This window comes from Poeciliopsis prolifica, unplaced genomic scaffold (assembly GCF_027474105.1).
Source record: "Poeciliopsis prolifica strain line A6 unplaced genomic scaffold, Auburn_PproV2 SCAFFOLD001, whole genome shotgun sequence".
In the NCBI taxonomy this organism is placed as follows: Eukaryota; Metazoa; Chordata; class Actinopteri; order Cyprinodontiformes; family Poeciliidae; genus Poeciliopsis; species Poeciliopsis prolifica.
The window spans coordinates 20,936,477-20,963,814 of NW_026562376.1; the positions used below are offsets into that span (position 1 = coordinate 20,936,477).

Genomic DNA, 27,338 nt, shown 5'->3' on the forward strand with positions numbered 1-27,338 from the left:
AGCGGCGGGAGGAGCGGGAGGTTCCCGCCGCACTATCTGACACGGTTCGCATTGCACCAAACCCCGTAGAGCAAGGTGGAAAGTCCGGCCCGCCTTTCAGCAGCGCGTCTCCGCGCACAACAGCAAATCAAATCAATCAATCAAATTTTATTTGTAGCCTATAGCACATTTCAGCAGCAAGGCATTTTTAGTGCTTTACATCGCAAACACAAAGTCATGCATCATGGAGTAAACAATACATTGTTACATAGCCTATTACATTTCAAATGCAATTCTAAACAGGTGTGGTTTTAGTTGAGATTTAAAGGAAGCTGTTTAACAGTTTTCTGGAAGTTTGTTCCAAATGTTTGGTCCATAGATGCTGAAAGCTGCTTCTCCTCTCTTGGTTCTGGTTCTGGTCTGCTTTGCATCCTGAGCGGTCTGGAAGGTTGATACAACAGTAGATCTTTGATGTATTGTGGTGCTAAACCGTTCAGTGATTCTTTGAGCTGCAGGGAGCCAGTGGAGGGACTTTAAAACTGGTGTTATGTCTCTATCTTCCTGGTTTTACTGAGAACGCGAGCAGCAGCGTTCTGGATCAGCTGCAGCTGTTTGATTGATTTGTTGGACAGGTCTGTGAAGACGCTGTTACAATAATCAATGCGACTAAAGATAAACGCATGGATGAGTTTCTCTAGATCTGGCTGAGACATTAGTCCTCTAATCCTGGAGATGTTCTTCAGGTGACAGAAGGCCGACTTTGTAACTGTCTTTATGTGGCTCGCAAGGTTCAAGTCCGAGTCCATCACTACTCCCAGGTTTCAGGCCTGGGAGTAGTGATGGACTTTTGAAGTTAGTTTCAGATTCATAGCAGGGGTGTAACAAGGAGATGCCGAGGTCAGAGGGCAGCAATTCACCATTGCCCCCCCCAACCCCCCACCACCACCTTTTGAATTTCTGTAATTTTATTGAGCTCTGGTGCCTCAACAATCACATTTACAACCTTTTATTGGCTCACTTGTGACAGGGCAAAGCTGCAGTGGCTCAGGTGTGTGACATTGTAATCGCAGTAATCTAATTATGGATCACAACGCAGAGGGTCCAGCTCTGAGTACTCTGATTATATTATTTACACACACTGTGCAAGGAGCAGGTAGTAGCTGTGCATCTGTTACAAATGTGCACAAGATCTCATATTTCTGGAACAACATGAGCTTCGTAGGAGTTGATGTGTTTCCATTGGGCGAATCTCTTTTCGAAATATCAAATTGCGCATTTATGCAGTCAGTGGAACTGCAGCTATTTGTCCTGTTGACTGACGATCCCACCTGAGCCGGGGGGGCTCTGCAGCTCCTCCAGAGCCACCGTGCACCTCCTGGCCGCTGAGCTGGTGTCCCTACAGGTAGAATAACACTTTTGAATAAATACGTCGATCTCTTAACAGGAACAAAGGCTTTCGATCATCCATTCGTGTTACTAACCTATACAGTAAGTTCCACTGTAATAGTAATGTTGCATTTTCATGAATGGATCTTTATTTTTACCATTCTAACGTCACCTCCGCTCTTAGTCGATGTAAATAATGGCAGCTCACAGCAGGAGGGCTCTAAAAAAATAATCAGTGAATTATTGTTGAAGTTTCTTAGGACAAATTAGACTAGGATACTAGAATAAGGTTAGAGCTTTACAAAAATCAGAGACTGGCAATCATCTCTTGTGATTATGAATTCTTGCCTACTTTGAAGTTATGAAAGGCAAATGGAGAACGATGAAGTGAAGCTGGCGCATTGAAAGATGAGAGCAGCACCAGCTACAAACATAAATATCCCCACTCTTAGAAACAGCAGGGACTGAACATCAGCTTGAAACAGAAATGCATAAAAAAGTTCATTTTCAAGGGAAAAGAGTGTGATATTTTGAAGCCAATCACATTCATACTCCATACATTATAAATATATTTGACTAAATGGCCATCAAATTTCATTTACTTTCCTGAGAACCTGGACCACGAGGGACATTATGATCCCAGCTAATCAATGACATCAAACGCAACACATTTTCCAACAACTAGTCCTCAGTTCTTCACTACTTGCATTCTTGCTTGTTCTCCCCCCCTAAACATCTTTTGATTTCATGTGCATGAAAAATAAAACACCAGTTTGGACGATCGGAGTGAAAAAAAAGAATAAAGAAGCAGACTGTTGCTGACCTCACCTGATTCATTTCTTCCGAGTACCGGAAGAAACTGAAAAAAAAATAAACTCCTTTGGAAAAAAAACAACAACAAAAAAAACACTTTTAGGACTCGTTGCTCTGATTTGAGAGACGATGTTAGGCTAAACGTTCATGTTCGTTTCCCCTCGTCTTACCTGGTGAAGTTGGGTAATAAACTCATTTCAGACCCGCAAAGATGCTGATTGCTTCAGATTTTTCGTCTGCCGCGAGCAGCCAATTATGACACCTCCAGACCGCCCCGACTTACTCAGATCAAGAGTAAAAGGCTGCAGCTTCAAAGTCTGCAACCAACATTAAGAATATCCTGCATAAGTGGGAGCAGATGGAGGCGTTTGTCACCGAAGCCCCGGATTTGTTGTTTCTTCAAAAATGACGTGCAGATTTCCAGTTCATACACAGAATATTGATCATCTTTTAACCTTTTCACCTTACAACCTCAAAAGGTTGTTTTTTTTTCTATTATGTTAAATAGCAACACAGAGAAGGGCAGCACTGCAAAACAAAAAGAAATTGTGATTTTCATTTTTAAAAAAATAAATAATGTATAAAAATATATAATTTATAATTCAGTTACATCAAATTTCTTGACAACTGAAGGTAGCATAATTACTTGATTAATATTTTCCCAATAGGGAAATAACTAATAGGGAACCAATAAAGAGAAGCTAACACAGGGGAAGTATGATCCTTTCACTTTTTTTTTTTAAACCAAAACTCACGGATCTTTACCGCTTGGTGGACTTCCTGATAGAAACGTTTCTTATTTTAGCAAAATTGCAGAAGTTCAGAAGGCAGTCCTAGAAACCTCTTTTAATATGAATTAAATTTCAAGAGCAATAGTGAGAAAAACAGAACCAGAACCCCGAAGAGCATTTTAAACTTCCCCACACAGATGTGGGGAAGTTTAAAATAGTTTATCTACAAAACAAAAAGCCAAGCTTCGGACATGGCATAGAGAGGGGGTCATCCTCTGAAAATAGAAACCCATCATGACACCAGAGCAGCCATGTAGGGACAAACACGTGACCCGAGACGTCTGGACAAAATTAAACACATTTATATACAGGTAAGTTCAAAATGATTCACACTCCTGGCAGAATTACATTTAAAGGAATATTTTAATTTGATCCACCAGCGTGTTTCGTCTCATTAAAACATCGTTTGTGTGGCCAGAGTCCTGAATTCAGTCTGAACGGAGATCCTGTGGAGGGAATTAAAGACCTGGAGCTCATGAACTGTTTAACAGATGACCGGGAGAAATAATATTTAATACGATTATTGAATTATTGAGAAAGGATATGAACAATAATCAACAAGCCAGTTTTTAAAGAAAATGTGAAATGTTCCTCTCTGTTTAGCTCTTATCCTCCCAGACAGAACTTGGGCTTTACAAAAATCTGTTAGTGGTAGAAAACGGACATTTTCTTTGACAGCGGTGAGACGTGGAGGTTGAACTGCTATACATTTCCCAGGTATTTTATTGTGAAGGGAAAACGCATTCAAAGCAGTGAACTCTTATTTTGACCCTCGACTCTCAGTTGAATTGAAAGAAACACGACCAAAAAACAAACCGTGAAAATAGATTTATTTAAAAAGTTTTGTTGTATTTACAGGAGCTGTTCCTGTTGTCAGTATTTTGTTTCAGTTTCAGCCTTCGTGTAAACAAGGATGAGATCATCTCAGATCATCTTCTGCGTGCAGAATTACAACTGCAACAGTTTTCACCATTTAATCACAAAATGCTTCATCTCCGTCTGAGCTACGGTTGTTTTGCACAACGCCACACTTCAAGATTAATGCTGTAAGTGTAACAACTTAAACCGACCACTTTCTGCTTTCAGCAGCACAAACATGGACGTCTTTGTGTGCGACATGATCAGATGGGTTTGGATTCCTGAAGAAGAGAACCTGCACAGGCTTTATTTATGCAAATGCATCCCTCCGATCATAAAAACAGAATCGTCATGTAAACATGATCTCTAAGGCCTTGATTCAGACAAATCTAACTCCAAACACAAAAAAACTGCTGTAAAATATAAGATTTAAGACAATGCTTTCAAATGATTCAAATTATCACGCTAAACTACACAGCAGCGACTCAAATTATGAGCGTTATTCTCTTGAAGACATTCGTTGATTGCATCATCACCACTGACCCTGTGGTGTAGACCTGCTGCCCGAGTTCTGCTGAGTTTGGTTTCCAGCTTCACTTCAGGAGAACGTGGCTGTGAGGACGGCCTCCTGCTGCTGCTGATGAAGGGTCCCGATGCCGACGGCGGGGGCAGGAAGAGCAGGGCGACTCGCCAACCGGAGCTGATGTGCAGACGAGAATGAGTCGCTTGTGAAACGGCAGGATGTTCTCGTTGAAAGCTACTTCACGCTAGTTTACCTTGCAGGCCAGCTGCTTCTCGAACCTGGGCGCCACGAAAGACCAGGGGCCCATGTTCTGAGGTTCCTCCTGACTCCAAATGAACTCTGGGAAGAGGAAACAAGCTCACTGTCTCATGGTGAATTTCTGCTGCTTCTCTTTTCTCCTTTTAAAATCAAGCTGCCTGACTTCGGTGTTTGCTGGCCTCAGAAAGCTGAAGTGAAACCAGGAGTTTCAAGGTTGGTTTTAGCTCAGAGTCACCTTGACAGCAGAAAGAAGAAGAGCTCTGAATACATCGCTGTACTCTGAGCAGGTAGCAGGGTGTCTGCAGGTTTCAACAAATCAAATTTAAGATCGTTTTAATGCTGCCTTGGATTAAATTAAATTTTAAAAACTATAGTTTTTTGACATTTGGCCCTTTACGGCTTGGCAACAGAAGTGAGCAGGTGGCAAAAACAAATATCCTGCCATGACAGAGGCAAAAAAGATAACTAGCTAGCAAGGACACGTTAGCAGCTAGTTAGCAATAGCCTCAATCGCCTCGAGTCACAGAACGCGATGAAGATCTCAGTCAGTGCGCCTCAAACTTTTGCCTCACAGAAAAGTTCTGCGATTAAAAAACCAAAACAAACTACAGATACAAGTCTTGACTTATTCTAGGAGGTCACACAGTTTGACATATGATTTTATTCTCTCGTACATTCCCAGCAACAACACGTTGCAAAAGTAAATAAATCAATTAAGTGCAGATTGGGCCTCATCCTGGCATATTAACAATAAACCTAAACTTCCAGATGCAGCAACTGTTCAGCCTCACAGAGAAGAAAGAGGCTCTAGATTTGCTTTGCTGTCATGATGGGTGTGAGGGCGCGCCGCAGACGTGGTGCGTGTGCAGAAGATCCAACAACCCGACTGCAGAGTCTTGAGTCAAAGCAGCAGCTCGACAGCCGACAACAGCGAGAATTTAAGTGAGACGAGAAACAGGAACGCTTCCTTCTGCTGATGTAAGAGCAGGTAATGCTGCTCAACACGGATCTGCATGTGAATTTGGGCTGGAAAATAAACCCCGCTTTGTTTTCATTCATCCTAATAATCAGACAAAATCTGTGTTTTCACTGAATTTAATTAATTAATGAGACACGGTATTTGAAAAAGACAAACTACCATTGAAAGTGACCCGGCCTGCTTTTAGGCAAATTACTTTGAGATTACAGTTTTTTGGGATTTATTTCAAATTAAAATAAATTCCTCAACTCCTCAGTATCAAATAGCTTTTTGACATCATTTCATTTATGTTCAGATTTTAGATAAATCAGAGTATTTTTTTTATCATATACTTTGCAAAACTTCAACTTGGAAAAACACTTTCTGCAGAGTAATTAAGATTTTTTTTCTTTTTCTTTTTTACAAAATTCAGTCGTATTTAACTGTTGAAAAAATGTTTTAACCAAAAATAAATAAATAAATAAATATAAATATAGAAATGTCTATATTTCTTTATGTGACCATAAAATGACATCCAGCTTTAAGGCAATAATCAAACAAATGTTGAAACTTTCTTGAAAGTACATTGGACTCTAGTCGACATATTTAATAATGCAGACAGCCTTTAACATTTAATCTTACTATTTAGTCTTTTTGATTTTTTAACTCTTTTAACAAAGGCACCATCGTTTTTCACTCCTCCATTTTGTGTGTCCTGGTATGTATGTGTGTGAGAGACAGATGTATGTGTTGCACTCGAAACATTCATGAAGCAAACGCCGTTTTACCTGGATGATAAAACTCCTTTAAAGACAGCGAGAGAGTCTAAGTTCTGCCCGTATTTCACGCCAGGAGACGATAAACAAACGCTCTGGAAGCTCTGTGAGATTTACTGCTTGGACACAGAAGCGCAGAGCGACGCGCGAGCATCAGATGCTGCTAATGAGACGACAGAAAAGTCAAAGCCCGGGCCCACGCTTGGCTGATTAACGCTCTGCCTGCGCGTGTTAATGTGCAGAGTTTATGCAGCCGACCAGACTAAATGTGCACCTGCCTGGTTTAGTTATGTCAAATGTGATTTTATCACCTCAAACAACATTTAAACCATGCGAACTCCTAAATAATACATGCAGCTAATAAATACAGTTGATAACTGTGTTACATGTCAAGGTTTACGACTACATTTTTTTATCAGGTTTCAAAGAAGCGGAGTCAGTGGCGCAGTTGGTAGCACTGTTGCCTTGCAGCAAGGAGGACCCGGCTTCGCTCCAAAAATACATGACAGACTTGTTGATGTTGTATCAACGTTCCAGAATTTCCCAGAACCAGAAACAAACGGGGATGAGCAGAATTCAGTTTTTATGCTCCACGTCCAGAAAACTGCAAAACAGCTGAAACACTGTTTTCTTTTTGATCACCCGCTTAAAAATGCCTTTGATTCATAGCAACTGGAGCATCGATCTTTATATCTGATGTGCATTTCTCCATGATGACGGCATTTGACAAAGTGTCACATTTATGGCTTGTTTCATAATTATGTGCTTAGATGAAAACAAATACATTTGACAGTGGCTGTACAATCATTTTATGTTTCTTAAATGCTCTTCCACATCGAAAACGTATAAGTTTCAGTTAAAAAAATTAAAAGATTGTCCAATAAAGTTGTATATTTCAACCTGGATCAGACTTTAGGACATTAAACAATTGTCGATTTTAATTCTTTATGCTATTTTAAGAAGAATTTTCTTAAATTATGCTTTGAACAGTCATGTCAGAGTTGATCAAATGTTCTCTTTCTTGCCATGAAAATGTTTCTGATCAGACTACAGCATGTAAAATTAGGGCCTTTTGTAATTTAGGAATATTACAAAAAACTTTGAGATCTGTGTGAAAAAGCCACCCAGCGATACTCCAGTTCAGAGGAAGATGAGTCTAACTATGTCCTGCTCTAACAGCCTGGTCTGGAGTAAAAATGAGACACATTATCAGACTCCAATTGGAGCATTTAGAAAAAGGATAGGCTAATTTTGATTTCTGTTTTTCACTTCCCCAAAACAGCTCACAGCCCCCTCCTAAAAGAGGAAGTAGTCTCTTGTAGAGCATTCGACTCCACTCACGCTGTCAATTAAAAAGCTCTCGTTTGGAAAAGCTCCACGGCAAATAGAAAATTAAACACGCTTTTTATTACCTTGATTAAAAATGTTAATGACTTTAATTTATTTTGCTCGGCAGAGCTTATCTCCATTGGGTAGTCGTGGGCCGGGCAGCACTTCCTGCTGTTGCAAAGGGGAATTCCTTTAAAAATAAAACCGCTGAAACTCGGGACAGGTGTGTTTTTTCAAAGAGGAACCCTGAAAACAAAGAGACTCCAGAAAAAAACAGGTAAGGTGGTGCTGAACAGGAAGCTCTCCAAGGCAAAACTACGCTCACAAAATGTACCATTACGTATGTGACACAATGCTTCAGGCTATAAATAAACCAAAAATGCAAAGCAAAACTGAAGAGAAGTGGAAATTTATCCACATGGTTGAGATTTGGAAAAAGGAACTTGTAAATGTTCAGGTTTTAGTTGCACAGTAAATCAAAAACATGGTACAATTTGACTCGCATGTGTAAATAAATGAAAACCTCATCTTTAAAGAGTGTGTGTGTGTGGGGGTGTGTGTGGGGGTGTGTGTGTGTATGTGTGTGTGTGTGTGTGTGTGTGTGTGTGTGTGTGTGTGTGTGTGTGTGTGTGTGTGTGTGTGTGTGTGTGTGTGCGCGCGCACTGGCTCTCTCTACCTTTAGCGTTCGGATACTTTCTGAGCTCCTGCTGCAGAGGCTCGACAGGAAACGGACACAGCTCCTCCACACGGACCAGCGCCACCTTCTGGCCGGTGCTGACGTCTCCCTCTGCTTCAGCAGGGCGTAGTAATGCTTTCCAGAGCACAGCACCACCTTCTGGACGCTAATGAGAATGAAGCAGATATTTTTCAGAGAGCAGAGAAAAAAAAGAGGACAGAAAAGGTAAGAGCTCTTGGAAAAACAGATCATGTGTTAAGTTTCGAAATTTCTTCAATGCAATATTTATATATCTGTTAACATTTCCTTAAAATCATGACCAAAATCATGCATAAACAACTTTACAGCTGGTCTAAGTTGCTGTAGACAAACGTGGGTTCATTAAAAAATATGTGATTCTTGAAAAAGGGACTTTTAAAAAAACATTTTTTTGTTCTACACAGATGGACAAAGGAAATGATTTCGTCCTCAACTTGCAGTTTTTAGATTTTTTTAGTAGTTTCAAAAGCAGTTATAAACTCAGTTAAACTTGATGAAAACAGAGTTCAGCTTGTTCTATTCTGGCTGATGACTGAAAAATCTGATTTTCCTCCACCAGTGAACGCATCACTGATAATAAGAGCTAGCTAGAAAAACTCTCCCTCCCTCTGGATGACTCACAATGTCAGCTTCACTGAAGTGTGAGAAATTAGACCAGAGGAAGCACAGAGACGTAAGATGCTTTTTAATAAAACACTTTTTTTTCTCTCAATTTTTCCGGCTGCGACAAAGCGAGAGATGTAGGTCTGGCACTTTTCATTGTGATGTTATAGTTTTCTTTTCTTATCATTTTATTCTATTCTGATTTTACATTTTTCACAGCAGTTTGTTGCTGGTCTGTTTTTCAAAGTGCCACATAAATAAACTTGCCACTGACATTCAGAGAAACACTGGAAGGTTTCTCTATATCATCTGTATGAGATTTCAACATCCATCTATCGTCTGATATTCTGAATTTGGAAATGTTGGACATCTTTTAGAAATTTCAGAGCTGAGATCAGCAACGTCTTCTTGGACATAGACAAGGAGACTTAGGTCTTGACAAAACCTAAAAGTCGAGATCCAAAATCAGACACAAAATGAAATTCTCAGTTCTCCCGGTTAAAGGTCAGGTTGTGTGTACCTTTCTGCGGAGACAGAAGCATCCCCCAACACCGGCCTGAAGGACGTTCCCGGTGCCAGTTCACTCAGACTGGACACCGCTCCCTGGAATAAACAAACATCTCTGATTACTTCTCATGGAAACACTGGAGGAAAAAGAAACAAATCGTACTCTAGAAAGAAGAGCGTCCTCTTACGGAAAACCTGAGCAGCGTTTTGGGCCCGACCACAATGAGAGGTTTGCGGAAGTTTCGGATCATCTGTCTCCTGAGGGTGGAAGTACTGGGCCGGAGTGGTGGGGTTGACCACCGCCATGTTGACGGTGTCGCCGTCCACACCCTCTTCGTTACTGTCGCACATCTGACAGATAAAAGCAAACGAGCCAACCCTGATTTCCTTCCAAAAGATGACAGGAAATCAAAAAGCACTGATGCTCAAAGGTTTTAAGTCAGAATTTTACGTGATCTAAAATCTGGTGCAGAGTAAAGCTGAAACACACTCAGCTTCAACCTGAAACCACATCTAAGCTACCACATCCTAATCTCTGGAGGATGTCTTATACATTAACCCTGAAGAGAGCAACATATTGGCCGTATCTCCTTTACACTGATATACGAGATACATCTGAAATACATTGATCACAAGAATGACTGTCATTGTGATTTTTTTAGCAAATTGCCAAAATGTTTTTTTTTCCAGGGACAATTAATCAGACAAACGTTTGTAAATTTATTCATAATCTATAAATCAATTTTGGGATTAAATATGTAGCAATGATGTTTGGATAAATGTCCCTTAGCATGTTGCAGGGACACCACTTTCATTTTGCCTCGGTCATAAACCTGGATGGAAATTTGTTCCCTCTTCTTGGCAGGTTTTTCCACTGTCTTTGTGATCGACTTGCAGGTTCCTGGAAGCCAAACAAATTTATTCCATCTGAAAATGACAGTTTAGGTCGGAGGGCTGAAATTTGGGCATAAATGGGTCTTTCAACAACACAGTATAGAGAAATAGAGAAAACCCTCAAATCTAATAGAAATGTATGGGTCATGCTTAAATTCCAGGTCCACAATAAGAAGACAATGCATTTACTAATTCTGCGAAGAACGGAAAAACATCCAGTTAGATTTTCCGGGATCACTTAATCTGAAAGTACGACAGACATCACTCAGTCATAAACATGACGTTAGACCTGTTATGAAGCCTTATGAATGTTTAGGACTGAATGTCCTTAAGTGTCATTCAGTGAATCATAGGGAAGCCGATCATATCCACTAATCTCATCCAGCTTGGCAAAGGTCTAAGAATCAACCGCTGTCCTCTTTTGCTCTCCAGTGAGGAAGGTATGACTGACAGACCGGCCCACCAAGTTAAGTCAGCACATTTACAACTAACAATAGTCAGGCCGCTGCTGTCAGCTCAACAACCTTCTTGCTACATTGAGCAACATTTCAGATCAAAGAAATTAGTATCGGCTAAAATCGGCAGGTTTAGCTTTTGAAGAGATCAGTAATCGGCGATGGGCCAGAAAACTGCAAACGGTGCAGCTCTAGCAAATAATGACACTTTTATTGCAAAGTTGTTCTAAAACTTGCATTAAAAGTCCAATAAAAGTGTCAACTGAGCATCAAAGGTGTTATTTTTTTACCACTTCATTCCAACAGCCATGCAAATTCATGAAGACTCCTTCATTTCCATTACAGGTGTTGTATCATTTTTATGACAGTATTATGTCAAAGTTATGCACACACTGTCAAATAAAGTGTTACCAATTCTCCTGTGGTAAACACAATTATGTTTGACAAACAGGTTGATCGTTTTGTCAGAGCCGGCTGCTTCCGGCTCCGAATTCTTATTTCTGTCACTTTTTACAAGCATATCAGCCAATCAGAGCTCAGGTCAAAGTTCAAACAGTAGGGTAACTTTTCATTTGCTTTGGCTGGTCCAAAGCCGTTGAATTTATTTACTGTTTGAATTGCGGACCATCAATGATCTATTTTTGTTGGATGTTCAGCTAAAGACGCAGCAGCAGCTAGCACAAAGTAGCTAGACCTGACCTTGTTGTTTTGAGACTATTTTCAAGTCACATAACAATAATTGTAACATCACATTCTAATTCTAAAGAAACCACAAATAAAATAAATTATGAAGTCTCTGTCAGCAAAATTGTCCCTCAAAAAATTAACCAAAGCACCAGACTGAAGACTTTAGTCGTCCAGGTTTTGTAGAAAGAGAGAAACTATAAATGGAATGAAAATTATTCAGCTTGTTTTCATTAATCATGCCATTAATTGATCACTTTATAGTAGCACCATTACACTTATGTGATTCTGCTCATTTTGGTTGAGCACAATTTTGTAAAATCTGTAAAATGTGTCTTTTAATGTCTGCATTTAAAAGCGTGACATGAACGCAGCGCTGCACCTGGAGGAATCGCTCCATGCGGCAGGACGAGTGTTCGGTCCGGCTCCGTCGTAGCCGTGAGGCAGCAGGATCACCATCCCACTCTGGAGCTGCCACTTGGCTTCGCCTGCAACCCAAACTCAATCAGCCCCGTTCACTTCACCTTAGTGGGAGTATTTAACCCAGGCCGACCTCCTGAGATGAAAGTATCAAATATGATCTGAGCCCCGTTGAAGAAATCCCCGAACTGCGCCTCCCAGACGGGCAGCAGCTTGGGCTGGGCGATGCTCATGCCGTACTCGAACCCGAGCACCGCCTCCTCCGACAGCGGCTGTTGCACACCTGAACGCACAAGATCCTTTTCCAAAACGCGTCCTGACTCGTCTCCAAACTGTGATTGACTTTTACTGTTGTTACCTCGAGGAATCCCGTCTGCTGGGAGCTGATGTGGTTCAGAGGAATGAAGGTGTCGTTGGTATCTTGACACACCAGCATGGCGTGTCGCTGGCTGAACGTGCCTCGCCCGACGTCCTGGCCGCTTATTCGGATGTGAAAACCTGCAACAGTTATAAATCCATATTTACGCTGAAGAGAAAATACGACCAAGAAGTTTTGTCTGGTTTCTAGTGCAAATATGTCAGCACACTTAAATTAAGACAAAAAGAACAAGACATACAAGTATGTTTCAAGTGATAATGAATACAGATACAAAAAATACCATTTCTACTGGGAGAGTTTTTTATTTAAAACAAGAAAAATACTTTTAAATTATTGACTTACAAGTGAAAAGTTGCTGAAAAGTTTGTTTTCTCTTATTTCAATTATACTAAGCTATTGGTAATGGGAATTAGACAGAAATAATTAGTGAGATTTAGATTTCTGCAGTGTAAGCAAAACACAACACCTCAAAAGGGAAACGTTGTGAAGGCGCACACACACCCTGGCAGAGCAAAGAGCCGAAGCCAGGGCCTCCGCTGTCGACCAGTCAGCTTGGTGCCCTCCTCCAACTTTTGCAGCCGAGCCTGAGTTCAGAGAGAAAGCAAGACGACAGCGCTCAGCCTGCGATGGCAGAACCGGACCCTCCGGCCGAGACCACTGCTGTACCTGTACGTGGGTCTTTAGGAGGTGGTTGTGCAAGCTGAGTTGTTCTGGGATGTCTACGGACTTCGCTCCGACAAACTGCAGCAGCTGGGCGGGGACGCCCGTGTCCCAGGTGGTCACTCTGGCCTGGGGCTCCACCAGGTCCCCCCAGCGGCCCTGCAGGTTGGTGGGCGGGGGGCTGTACAGGGTCATGCCGGAGCTTGTCGTTGAGCGTGCCGTAGTAGCTGGACTTGATCTCTGCTCGCTCTGCCTCCGTCATCAGACCCTCAGATATCAGCTGGTCCGAGTAGGAGTCGGGGACGCTCTGACGCGATCTGAGAGGAGGAAAAGAGACATGAAGAAGAAATTTCCAGACAGTAAATCATCTCAATCGTAGGCGTGTCTGTCGCGGTGATGGACGAAATTGTCCCAACGTTTAATGGTAATACTGTCATTTTGAGGCCATTTTTTGACTAATATAATAATAATAATAATAATAATAATAATAATAATAATAATAATAATAATGATAATAATGATGTTAAAGCAAGTGAACCCTCTCAAAGATAAAAAAATATATTTCTAAAGAACATTTCATGTTGGAGCTGGAAAACATGTTAAATGTCCAAAACAGATTAATTCTGAAACAACAATAATGATAATGTGTTATAAAGTCTAAATGTCTCAGAAAATATGAACCCTTAATAGACAAAACAGGCAAATGACATTTATAGTTTAAAAAAATTAAAATTAGGTGCAAACTATTTTGTTCTGGCTCTTTTTCAAAACTGTGGCAATAATAAACAACAGAGAGCATCTCCGATGATCCAGCTGCAAATTGTCGAGCTCATCGTATTTGATCTTATTTATGTCTTATTGAGACAGACTTCCTCAACCTTTGACCCGTGAGGTAACAATGGACCGACCTAATGATCTTGTACATGGCCGGGTTGGTGAAGAACGGCTCGTCCAGCTCGTTGTGGCCCCACTGACGGTAGCAGATCAGGTCCAGGATGACGTCCCTCCTGAACTGTCGCTGGTAGTCCACAGCCAGCCTGGCGGCTCGCAGGACTTCCTCTGCATCGTCGCCGTTCACATGAATCACAGCACAGTTCACCATCTTACCTTCCAAAGAAAAACACCTGGATTTTTTTATTTTGAAAGAGGCTGAAACGATTAATCAGCTTAATCGTCATGAATCGATTAAGGAAATAACCGTCAACTAATTTAGTAATCAGTTAATCCTTACCTGAATATACAGACTCAAAAAACCACATGAAGAAATTCTGTTATCGCTTTTTAGGCAAGACATTTTATTTTCTTATTCAAAAAGGAACTAAAATTACTTATTTCTTTGCATATTTCAATGCATTGTAAATATTTTATAAAAAGACTTAAACAAAACAAAAAAGCCAACAAAATATGATATTTTTATTTGATAGTCGTCAGAATAATAATGAAAACTAAAATAACCGATAGCTGCAGAGCTCATTTTTAAACCAACTACTTGCTCTGCAGAGTTTGACTCACCAACGTCGCTGCAGTACAGGGAGGATCTTCCTCTGTCTGACGGAGTGGTGTACCCCACCTGGTTGTTCACTATGAGGTGAATGCTGCCGCCCACTCTGTAGTGAGTAGGTTTGAAAGGGTCAGCGTTTCTGGAACGATTCCTGGCCGGTAAATGACCCGTCACCGTGAACCTGGAAATAACACAACACAAAATAAAAACTCCCAGGAAGATTGAACAAAATGACATTTTTGTAACTTTCTGTATGCTAACGTGACTAAATACTTTAGTCATTTAGTGACTAAATACTTTAGTCATTTCAGCATTCAACACCATAGTGAAGATGTGCAAAAAGCCTTAAAATAAGCTCTTCTTTTATTACTGTAGCAAATTCTCTTTACCAAAGTATTGAAAAAGGAGAAAAAGTGCAACGAAAACTATTTGGTAGCGATTTCTTGCCGATAAATAAGCCTGTCGGCCTGAAGTATCAATCTGTCGATTGCAACTCATGGCTAAATAGTGTCTCATGTTTGAAATTACACAATATTTTGAGGTTTCTTTCTTCTAGAGTTTTTTTTTCTCTCAACAAAAGTTCTGAAATGTGTTGAAGATTTTTTGCCAATCATAAATCTTGATTTTCCAGCTATGAATTTTTAACTAATCAGCAGCAGATATTCAGGACTGTTGCAGTCTGTGCTTAAATGCGTGCTGCAAGTACCTGCAGGCAGATGACCTGGTCCCCAGGGTAGGCCCTCCTCCGGCGAATAGTCTCCCTCTTTCCTCAGCTGCTGCCTGGCTCGTTTTGCCCTGGGCCACCGGGTTGATGGCCTCCAGGTGAGATGGGTTGGGCAGCATCGTGACGTGAAGAGGGTGCCCCGCTCCCATGTCCAACTCCACCGAGGAGGTGAGATGAGAGAGAACGTCGCCGATAGCGGGGGAGGTGTCGGGGAACTCGCTGAGTCCGCGCATCTTGCGGAACATGAGCTGCAGGGGGCAGCAACGAGAACAACCTGCTTTAGCGCAATTATGGCTTCCAGCGTCGAAGCAAACAGTGACTTTATTGTAGCTTAGCAGCCTGAGCGTCATCATGGTTGCCCTGCAGCAACAATGTTTTCTTTATTCACATCTCTCTGACCTCTGGAGGGAACTTCAGCAGGCCAGTCAGGAGGTTGAGGCGGCCTCTGTGGGGCATCCCGATGACGACGTCTGTCACGCCGCTGTGGGCCGACTGGTGGAAGAGCTCATAGAAACATCCCATCATGCTCTCTGCTCCTTCTCCTCCGTAGCGCTTCACAGTAGCAACTTAGTGGCCAGGAAGTGGTCGAACTCCTACATAAAGGGGGGAGAAAAAAAAACTAAACATTTCCCCACCAGAGATGCGGCCGATACCTGCACACCTCCTCTTAGATCTACCTGAGACTCCAGCATTAGCTTAGCCAGGTGCTTCTTCTCCTCTGGAGAGAAGCCTTCCCTCTTGAGCTCCTCGAAGCGGTCGGCGAACCACTCCCTCTCCTCCAGACTGCTCAGCTGGCCGATCTCCCACGGACAGGTGGCCGCAGTAGACCTGCTCCAGGTAGCTCTGGACCTCCTCCGCCGAGGCCTGAGCCTTCCCAAAGTGACGCAGGCCTTAGCGAGGAAGAACACACACCGTTTACCTGAAGGCTGGGGTCTGCGCATAATTAGAGAAAAGGTTAATAAAACCTTAAAGATTGAAAAGCTTTAAACAGCTTTTCAATTGGTTTTAGTAAGTTGGAACTTTGGGCTTAGTGGTGCAAAATGTTTTGGGAGAACATGTTTTTATTTAATATTTAAATATGAAGACATCGCTCTCAAAACTAAATACAATTCAAGAGAAAACAACCAGTATTATATTATCATGTTTATTTTAAGATAAATTAACTTTCAGGAAATATTCATTTCATTTACTTGAATATATATATATATATTAAAAAATCTATTATTACTTTACTAAACAGGTATTTCAAACTATCTTTCATGACTTTGTAAATTAAGCCTGGATCAGTTCGCTTCACTCTGCAACAGGTTTACACAAGTTATTTGGTTGCACTTAAAAACCAACAAATAGTTCCTGAAATCCTTCATCACAACCACACAAGTGTGTCTTTCTATCTTCACAAGGACTTTGCATAAATTTCCATTCATTTTTAATTTATTTCTATATCCCGACCTACACAAATAAATCAGAAATTATGTTTTGTTAAACGTTTTTTAAATAGTTACTTATCTACATCTAGCAGTAGAAATAAAGTGAAGCAAGTCCGGGCTGGTACTTTCTGGAAACGGGTTGGTGAGTTAATCCTTTCCTAAGGTGCAGGGATTCAATCTTTTGTGATTGGTTGCTCATCCTTGTCAACACAAGAACTTAGATAACACTGAAACTTCCTTAATCTAAAAAGTAGACAGAAAAAGAGGGAAAATAGAAATATGGCACTAAAGACACCAGGAATGTGTGACATCAAATCCTACCTGAAACTCCTGGCTGATCGTAAATACAGTAAATTATTGTCCATGCAGGCGGTGAAGACACACGCTGTCATTCAACCGCCGGTTCTTCCTCAACATTTCCATGAAGTCCAACATTTGATTTTCAGAAGTGAAGCAAGACACAAACAGCTACAGACCCTGAAATATCACTTTCCTGAATGTGTGTCCGACAGGACCCTGACTTCTGTATGTCTCTCTGAAACTTACCTGAGGTGTTGAGCGTTCCTGTGACGGCACCGGCCAGCATGTCTATCTCTGGAACATGGTCCACAACGGGCTGCTGAGGTAGTAGGGGGTTAATTTTAGCAGCCTTGTGTCCATGTTTTCTGTACGCCTCCACCAGGCGGGCGAGACCGTGATCTGAGCAAAGGACAAAAAACATGAGGGTGAAGCCAGAACGGTTTGGGCAGGGTGGAGGATATGCCAGAATATAATGTTGTTCATAAAGTATGTTGCTATGGTTAGAAATAAGTACTGAACCTAGCATGAACAAATAAATGTAATTTGATCTTGAACATAATTGCAGAAAAATATGACACATAAGCATGCTTCTCAAAAAGCTTTTCAGTTATTCAGTTCAAAAAGCTTACAGTATTTAAAGCATTTAAATACTGTAAATGCTTTAAATACTTATTTTAAAGCATTTATTTCTGCTGAATTTGACAACCACAATGAAGCTTGAATTCATGAATGAATCAAAATTAATTTTCCCTGAAAGTCAAATTGCACTAAAAACCTGTTTTAATAGAAGTGTTTATGTTACGCTCATACTTGGTTTAATACGACTCTTTTTCTTCTCCCATCAGTCTGTGCCTAATGAACCTACACAGGTTTTACATTTGAACTGAATTTGTGGGGAATAAAAATGAAATGACTCTAAAGTCTAGTGAAGATGGTCATGGTGCCCCCCTCAGCCCCCCTTGGTGTCGCCTCTGCTCTGAAGAAGAAACTCGACTCTTCCTGATAAACACAGGTGCAGCTAGCACATTTAGTTAGCTCCAGCGGGTGATGCTCAGATTAATACATCACCCAAAGGCACATAAAGGCAAATTATTTGGGTGACGTATTACTGTAGCCTCCGTTTATCCCCTCCACATCGTCATCAGCTCTCCGTGTTGTACTTTCGCCCGTACCGACCCTGGTTCGGAGCAGCGACGCGGTCCTTCAGTGACCGGTCCCCGGCGAGCTGCTTCGGTCGGTACCCGTAAACTCCTCTCTCGGTGTGGTAGTGGCAGGCGAACAGCCGCCTGGCAGCACCTGGTGGGAGTCTGCTCAGAGTCTTTTTCAGGAAGAACACGGCCGACATGTTTCGAGGAGTAAATCTTTAATCCCCCGGCGGGACAGTGGCTCTCCTGACGCCGCAGGGCTACAAGGCGGCGGCCATGCTGCTGCCGTCGAGCTGGGAGGAGATGCTGCACCGGCCACCGATTGGCCGAAAGGCTTGGACACGTTCACAACAACTCACAGTGACTCTGAGTCCGTGTTTTTATTCTAGTATTCAAGACAAAAGTTACACGTGGAACCGGGCCGACGCTGTCGTGTTTCAGCTTATTAAGAGACGCTGATATTTGATGCGACTACCTGAGTTAACGTTCGGCTGATGCGTTCAGGGGCCACTTGAAATTTCATTACCACTCTCTTCCCCTATTATATATATATCAGAGAGAATATATATATATATATATATATATATATATATATATATATATATATATATATATATATATATATATATATATATATATATATATATATATATATATATATATGTATATGTATATATATATATATATATATATATATGTATATATATATATATATATATATATATATACATAATATATATATATATATATATATATATATATATATATATATATATATATATACATATACATATATATATATATATATATATATATATATATATATATTTATTATTATTTTATTGTAATTTTTAATGTCTTTTTTATTATAAAGCTCGACAGGAAAAGAGTTATTTTTCCTTTTGTAACTCCAATAATCTGCTTCCAAATGCAGTTTGCATAACAACAATCGCTCTTTGTAAAGAATCACGTTAAGTGTGTGATCAAAAAAAAAAAATAAAATAAAAAATGGAAAAGTGCCAGAGAGCGAGATCCATCCTCTTTTTCAGTGAATGTTGTTCAAATGTGTGCTCCATTTATTCATTTGTATCCAATAGAGATTTTAGTTGCCATTGTTTCAATTATGAAGGCGAATAAAAACTCTTAATATAATTCATTTCTCGTTGCAGCATTATAATCTCATACTAAAAGGTTTTGTTTCGTTCTGTTTTTAGCAGAAATAGTGACATAAGGGTAACCAAAGTTTAATTTAACAAAAGAAGATTTAGAAAACATTTTGAAACCTGATGAATATTAATAAACATGATTAAAGCTCTAAAAATTCATCTGGTCACATCTTCCCTCAAATCAAAAGGCAGTTCAGCTGCAGATCTTTGAACAAAATGAACAGTGAATAGATGAGAATAATAATAAAGACAAAGAAATGACCTAATTGTGTTTTCTTAGCTTATCTTCATGCTTTTTTAAAGGTGGAAAACAGTTTCACAATAATACAGGAGCCGGTAATGCGCCTCAAGAGTGACACCGTGTGGTCATTTATGGAAGGGACGGGAGCATTTTAACTACAAATGGCAGAAGGGGCATTATTTTTAAAATTGCATTTAATGCACACATTATGTTCTACTATTTCTAAATTTGTTTCTGCAAAGTAAGTTCAAACTAATTCTTTAAAAAAAAGAAAAGTGTTAGCAAGCAGGCGTAGATGTAAAAATGATGCAGATGTGACACTTTCCTTCTGAGTCTGTGGACGCACAGACTGTTCACCTTTAATATTGAAATATCAGCAAAAATGATTTACATTACGAGCACAGCTACAGTATATGACTCAAAGAATCCATGTGAAGAAACAAAAATAAAAATACAAAGTTCAAATTTAAAAAAATGTACAGAAATTACAAGGAAAAAACGGTTGAATTTTAAAAACCGCTAAGTGAAAGTGGTTCAAACGAGACGATCCTAAGAAGAAAACGCACTTTGCTTCCAAGGTGGTATTTACATATTTATACATGCCTGGCGCAATCATCTTTATATACATGACATTTCAATGGTACTGCAGGAAGCCGCAGAAGGGTCCGGCGGTGAGGCCCGGCCGTCCTGCAGAAGACTGGAAGGAAACAGAAACATCTCTCCGAAAAAATAATAATAATCGGCAAACTTTCAGAGCTGATAAAGGAAGAACAGCCTCGCAGCAGGAGTAAGGCTGAGTAGTGCTGGTTGAAGCCGATTCCTCCAATCTCTCCCGACTCACGATGCATAGCGGCTGACCTCTTTTTAAAAAAAACAACCCCCAAAAGTTACCGTCAGCCGCGGATTATTCTTTCGTTTTGTTTTTCTTTTTTTACAGCAGTGCCGCCAGCGATCAATAAGGCTTTATAGTTGAGAAAGTCCCAAATCTGTCCGTTTGTTTTTTTTTTGCATAGTCTCAGTGGGGTTTGTGTTTCTCTTCTTGTGTTTTTTGTCCTTCTTCTTGCTGGAACATTTTACGCAGAACCACGGCTGGTCCTCCGGGGGCGGCGTCAGGATCCCGACACAAGGCCTGAGCGGAAACGAGGAGACAGGAGTTCACACAGTGAGGGTTAGTATGCATTCGGGTTGATGCGACGTGGAAACGTTTGGCTGTCCTAACGAACCAATTCAGATTTAACCAGTAAAGTTCTGAATGAGTCAGAAATGTCTCACTTTTGGACCATGAAGGTCCAAAAGGTCCAAAAGTGTAGAAGTAGTTCATCTTTAATTATAGTAGCCTAACCAAGAATATATGTACTATTTTGAATACACTGACTGGAGAAAATTAGTTCAGTTTAGTGTTCATTAGCGTTAGTTAATTAAGAGTTGGGCTGCAAATAACGATTATTTTATTAATCTGTCGATTATTCTGATGATTAATCAATTAGTCGGATAAGAAAAGTCGGCATATTGTGCAGATCTTTTTAAAAATTAAACTATGATATTAGCTTTTTCTATGAAAATATTAGAACTGCATAACAAGACAGAAATTAGAAAATGATTAAATTCCTTTTTAAAATAAGAAACAAACATTTTATTGCCTAAAAAGCAACAACAATGAATTTGAACCAGGTGAATATTTAAAAAATGCCTCTTGAGGAGTTTTGGGTGAAACATATCAACAGACAAAGAGGAAATATATGGATTTCAAATGTGAAATCCATATATTTTTTCTACATATTTGGCTTAATTTCTGTTCTAAATGTGTTGATTTGTTTCGCAAATCGCAGACTCTTTTTGAGTCTGTGTACTCGTGTTAATGATTAATTGGTTAAATCATTATTGAAGTAATCTCGATTACTTCAATAATTGAAATTAAAAAGGTTAATTAGCGCGTCTCTCACCAGTGGTACCAGTCGTCACAATCGTCACATCCAATCATTGGGCTGCCGTCATCCGGTTTGTTACATCCAGGACAAATCCAGATTTGATTCCCCATTCATCCCGGATCTGGGACACAAACGGACACCACAGAGGATTCCCAAGGGGTTCAACTTAACAGCTATTATGCAGATTTATTAGATTCACGCAAAACGATTAATTATTTTTAAGGTACAATAATTCATAGTTCTCCAAACAACACTGCGGTAAAATACGGTATGGAAACCCACCACGTAAGTACTGACGGTCTCGGTTACGACGCTGCGGACCGGTGGCTTGACGGCGGCAGCAGGGGGCAGCATAGAGGGCAGAGGCAGCAGAGACGCTGGTGGGGCAGGAGCGGGCTGCAGCGGGGAGGCGGGCGGCAGAATGGGAACCACTGGGGGGAGAACCGGCGGAGGAGGCGGCGTCCGGGGACGGTTCCCGGGGGCCGACTTGGCAGCAGGAGTCTTGGTTCCTGGGGTCTTGGGCTCCGAGTTTGGAACCACTTTGCTGATGACGCTGGAGAAACAAACCCAGGTTAGCGTGAACCGCCGGACATCTTTGTGTGACGGTTCTGGGCTGCTCTGCATCCACTGAACCAGAACCAAATATGGAGGAGCAGCATTCAGTTTCTACGCTCCATTAAACTGGAACAAACTTCAGGAAAACTGCAAAACTGCTGAAACACTGAGCTGAAAACTCAGGTGATAATAACTGGAACATTGATCCATATTTTTCATATATATTTGCTTGATGATTTTGATGGTGGCATTTGACAAAATTTAATGTTTATTGCTGTTTCATAATTGGTTACTGTATTATATTTTTATAGTTGTACTTGACTTTGTCACAAAGTTCATTTAAAAAACTGAACTCTACCACCAGAGATGAGTTTTGGTAAATATATCAAAACAACCTAAAATCTACTTTAATTCCAGAAAAGAAAAGGTGAAAATATTTAAATTGCAGACAAGTTTGTAAAAAATTCATAGAAAGTTAAGTGGAGGGAAAAAGTGTGGTAGAAAAAAAAAAAGAGCAGAGGCTGCAGGTATCTTTATGTGTGAGGTACTGTGTAATGAATCGATGCGACAATTCATTTCCACACTTGAATTGAATAACCTGACTTCAATTGAACTATTCAACAATTTGATTTATTGAGATTCGCCTGTGATATACAGGTAATCCAAGAGACTACGGGTTTCTGGATGGAATTGGGGATTGGGAAACGTCGGCAGACTTACATTTTGTCCTGACCTGCTCCCACCCTGAGGGTCAGCCGGGGAATGACTGGAGACGGCAAGACGACTGGAGTCTCCATCTTGACCTGGGATGGCACCAGCAGCGTTACCGTTAGCAGCCGCCGCACAAACAACAACAAACAAACAAACACAAGCCAACGGTTACCTTCTCTAGACGAATCTTCTCCTTCTTTTCCTTCTCCCGTTCTCCTTTTCTCTCTCCTTTTCCTTCCTTTTCTCCTCCTTCTCCCTCTCCTTCTCCTTGGCCTTGTCTCGCTCCTTGTCCTTGTCTTTTTTCTTCTTCTTCTCCTTCTTGTCTCTTTTCTTCTCCTTCTCCTTGCTCTTCACCTCCTTGTCGTGCAGGATGGGCGCTAATGACGGCAGCATGGGGGGCAACCGCAGGCAGGTCGAGGGGCTGAACAGCGGCGGGAGGTCGCTGAGGGAAAAGGTCGACAGCGCCGACTGTTTCTGCTTGTCCTCCTTGTTCCTGTCTTTATTCTTCTCCTTTTTGTCTTTGTCCTTCTTGCTTTTCTCTTTGTCCTTCTTCTTGTCTTTATGTTTATCCTTCTCCTTCTTGGTGCCTCTCCGTCTCTTGATTTTATTTTGACGGGGACCTCCGGCAGGGTGAACTCTCGCGGCATGAAGAGGTCGTCACCCTTGACATCCTTCCAAGGCATCTTGAGCTCCTTGGCGAACTCCTTGTTCTTGTCCTGTTTTTCTCCTTGTTCTTCTCCTTCACCTTGCTCTTGTCCTTTTCCCGATCTTTGTCCTTCGGCTTGTCTTTCTCCTTCTTCTTCATCTTGGTCTTGAGGTCCTTCTTTAGCTTCTTCTTCACATCAGGCGGTGGCAGCGTGATCTTGCTCTTCTCCTCGAACACCTTGAGCAGCGGCTCTGGGGTGGGCGGAGACGCCGATCCCGACGACACATACTCGGCTGGGATGGGGGGAGGAAGGGGAGGAAGAGGAGGATGTGGGGCCGACGGACCGCCCTGGTTGGCTTTGCGGACAACTTCGTTGATCGAATCGTCCAAAGTCCAGTTCCCGAGGCCGACATGGGCGTGTGGGTGAAGCGGCGTCGAAGTGTCCTTCATGAAAGCGGCGATGGCGGCGGGTATCTTGGGCGTGGACGGCTCCATGATGGTCAGCCTCCTGGGGCTGGAGAAGCCGTTGCTGTCGGAGTCAGAGCCAGAGGAGAAGGCGAAGGGGTCGGGCTCGCGCTCGGCGCACGCTCTGGCTATCACGGCGTCGATAGAGTCGTCGATGGCCGTGTTGTCAGGCTCCAGCTTCTTGAACGAGACTTCGGGGAACTGGGGGTCGTCGTCGACCGGACGCTGGTGGACAATATCCTTCCCCATCCTCTCGCTCAGAGCCGACAGCTTGTGCAGAGCTTCCGCTTTGATCTGAGCTGGAGGCGCTTTAAGCGAGCCCATCTTCGGGCTCTTCGGGCTTTTCGGACTCTTGGTCCTGCCCGGGGACTTTTTCCGCTCCTTAGAAGGTTTTGGAGAGTGTATGGGACTGCCTGCGACCGCAACAGGAAGCGCCCCTTTCGGGGACTTAGTTCGTTGCCTGCCGGGGGACGAGACCTTAGGCTTTCTAACCGGGACGGCGAGCGCCTTCTGGTCCGAGTGTTTGGGTAGGACCGGCAGAGGCCTGAAAGGAGGCAGGGGCCCGGATGGGGTTTCAGGCGAAAGGGGGTCGAGGCTGTCGTGGGAAGGCAAAATGCCTGGCGGGACGCGCTGAGTGTTGAGGGAGGTCAGGGGCTCCCTGGGCTCCACGCCCCACTCTGGGCTGAGACCAGGGTACATCCGTGGCCTCTTGGAGGTGGGCATCATGCCCAGGGCCGCGTCGGGACTGTCCAGGTGTCTCTTCAGCGGGTGGTTTTCGTCGTTGACCATTTCGTCTTCGTCTATTTCATCCTCGTCTTCTTCCAAGGCCACCTGCATGGCCTCAGCCGAGGTTCCCATGTCAGGAGGAACCTCTTCCTCCTCCTCTTCTGCTGAGCAAAGACAAAACAAACCAAATAAGCAACTCTAGCAACCTTAAAACCCATTTCTAACCCTGGAAAGGTTGGTGTGTAAATTTGTGAACATCTTGTCAGAAAATGCACAGGTGACAACAGGGCTTTTGAGAGCATTAAAGAAAAACATCAGCATGTTCACTCATTTTAAAACCCAATCTATGTCACTTTGAGTTGTGCAACATGCAGCTTAGAGAATTCATTTTCTGAATCAACACCATTAGACTAACTGGGCCTGTATAGCAGTATAAGATGAGCCTTTATGATGTGAAAGAGCTTTTGTTCACTGCACGGTTATAAAAACCCTGAAACAACTCAGAGCACAGAAGGCAGCAAAGACAGTCAAATTTACTCCAAAGAAAAAATGACGGACTCACCCTTTAAATTGGATTCCTAAAACAAATACCAGCACAAGTTTAATTTGCAAACACTTGGAGCAGAGTGTTTGCAGACCTTAACAAGCCGCACCTATTGGGAACCCTGTTGGCGGATGCACCTCCTTAAAAGATTCCCATTTAATAAATCAACACAGTGATGGTAAAGATGCTGGGTCAGCTGGGCCTCAGATATATTTGGAGAAAAAGACCAATACATGTTAATTTTAGAAAAAGCCCTTAACACGGGAACTTTAAATATCCAAACTAATCATGATAACCAAGAAAAATAAATAAAAACAACTTACAACGGAAACCAGAAGTAAAATGGATTATGAAGTTTCTACAAACAAAATTAACCTTCAAGAAAATAATCTGCAGAATTGAAAATAATTATTGAGCTTCAGGCTCACTTTCAATCATTTGATGGCAGCTATCACCATCAAGGGTGAAGCAACCAGTTATTGGGTGATGGTTACACTGTAATAACAGTCCATCTTGGTTTGGACAGATTATTTCCTTTATAAATGAAAACAAGTCATCAGAAAATCAACATTGTAGTTGGTCTCATTATCTTTGTTGTAAAAACTTGCACTGTGTTCAGAAACATTTGAAACAGAAGAAATCTGGAAGGGAGAATGACTCTTTTTTCACAGTACTGCAGTCAACAAGCATGCTGACCTTCTTGTAAGGAGACCAGAGGCGGCATGTGCTCTGGGATATAATCCTTTCTCTCCTCTGCATCTCTGACTCCAGGCTGAGGAAACTGCAGGACGTTGTTCTTGTTGAGAGGAAAGAGCGGCGTCTGATGGGTGAACGCCACGGCCTCCAGGTTGTTGACGTAGTCTTCCAGTTCGCTCAGGTTGACCCCCATCAGTCTGAAGGCCTGGCTGAGATCGTCCAGAACCGGATCCGTTCTTCCGTCTACAGACACGGGATCAAAACAAGAAGGTAAACCTTTAATCTGTCAATTTAGGGTTGGATAATCTGACTGAAAGCAGAAGCTGGAGATGATCAACACGTTTTAGAGTGACCTAAATTAACACTTCAGAGAAATTACACAAACCAAAAGCGTGTTACTCGTGTTGTTAGTGAAAATAACTGTAAAGTAAGCATAGTGACCACTGAGGTGCGTGGAAGCCGGTCAGGGATTCAGTTGCTGTACTTTTTGACACATCAACCTCCGCTAGGGGGCGCTACTGAAGGGAACAAGTCAACAACAACGTGATCGACAACTTCTGGTTTATTGGAGCAAAAGAAAGTCATCAGAGTATGAAACAGAGAACTTACACAGCTCAGAGTAGCGATGGCAAACCCTTGCCAGCTGCTGGATGTACCTGTGTAGCACATCGGACAGCAGATCGCAGGCTGTGAGCTGCACCGCATCCCAGCCCAGAGCCTGGCAGATCTGCGCCACCGAAACACGCAGCAGCGAGCGGGCATAGTTCTCGCACATCTCGCTGGCTTCGCTACGGTGATCAATACCCCTCAGTTCCGTTTCAAAGACATGCCCCCGGTCTTCATGTTTCACCTAACCCCCAACGGACCAAGCGAAACCCACTATCTCGGTTAGTTTGGGACATTTACTTTAGTAGATATATTGGCGCTTTCGCCAGAGTCGCCATCTTGATTCCATCGGTAAAACCCATCCCGGAGGTCTAGTCTGCACATGCGCAAAAGTGATGGCGAGTCAGTGATGGGAATTGAGTAGATTCGAAGAGATCCGAACCTTTTGGCTAAAATCAGCAAAGCGAGATGAATGTTTCATTGTTTGTTTTTTATAATTAGGTCTGATTTTATTTAATCAGTCTTTAGCTTTTGATTGACTGATTCTGGTCTGTCATCACTTGACACGCCAGAGGCTGTCTGCCACAGACAGCTCCCTCTGCCGTCACAATATGCAATGATCACACAGAGTAACACTGAACTTCCCTTATTTTTTTTATCTTTAACTCCCTATGATGGGTGATTGAGACACGGAGCTTAAGGCAGAGTGACAACTGACTATCCTTCATTAGTGTGTGACAAATATTAATGTCACGTGTGCAAAAAATGTGGTCATCGGTCACGGACAGGAACCGAACAATCAAGTCGGCTCAGTCCCCAACAGCACACCCCAACTGCTTGAGCAAATACAGGAAGCACCGCCGTAGATAACAGATCGCTGGGAACAAGGACCTCGCTGCAGCAGACATAAAGGGGCGGGGACTGACCGCTGTCACTCTCATACCTTTTTTGGAAATGAGAGTGACA

The 27,338-nt window shown here is 42.0% G+C and overlaps 2 protein-coding genes across 2 annotated transcripts; both read right to left on the bottom strand.

Moving 5' to 3' along the window:
* Positions 1 to 4,320: 4,320 nt before the first annotated feature.
* dhtkd1 (dehydrogenase E1 and transketolase domain containing 1) lies at positions 4,321 to 18,559 on the bottom strand. Its single transcript, XM_055039930.1, is given in 29 exon segments — positions 4,321 to 4,527; positions 4,604 to 4,689; positions 8,348 to 8,443; positions 8,446 to 8,513; positions 9,510 to 9,592; positions 9,685 to 9,760; positions 9,762 to 9,847; positions 11,912 to 11,946; positions 11,949 to 12,017; positions 12,083 to 12,221; positions 12,299 to 12,447; positions 12,830 to 12,853; positions 12,856 to 12,879; positions 12,882 to 12,912; positions 12,995 to 13,190; positions 13,192 to 13,305; positions 13,897 to 14,095; positions 14,501 to 14,605; positions 14,608 to 14,643; positions 14,646 to 14,670; positions 15,196 to 15,226; positions 15,228 to 15,278; positions 15,280 to 15,461; positions 15,613 to 15,779; positions 15,782 to 15,806; positions 15,891 to 16,016; positions 16,018 to 16,103; positions 17,190 to 17,342; positions 18,120 to 18,559. Coding segments are annotated over 29 exon segments (2,733 nt in total). The 5' UTR covers positions 18,289 to 18,559; the 3' UTR covers positions 4,321 to 4,425.
* A 1,899-nt stretch (positions 18,560 to 20,458) lies between these two features.
* On the bottom strand, positions 20,459 to 26,729 carry LOC129365271 (transcription initiation factor TFIID subunit 3-like). Its single transcript, XM_055038392.1, is given in 11 exon segments — positions 20,459 to 20,624; positions 21,439 to 21,529; positions 21,532 to 21,544; positions 21,706 to 21,976; positions 22,699 to 22,781; positions 22,862 to 22,902; positions 22,905 to 23,279; positions 23,282 to 23,407; positions 23,410 to 24,690; positions 25,767 to 26,009; positions 26,376 to 26,729. Coding segments are annotated over 11 exon segments (2,856 nt in total). The 5' UTR covers positions 26,542 to 26,729.
* Positions 26,730 to 27,338: the final 609 nt, after the last annotated feature.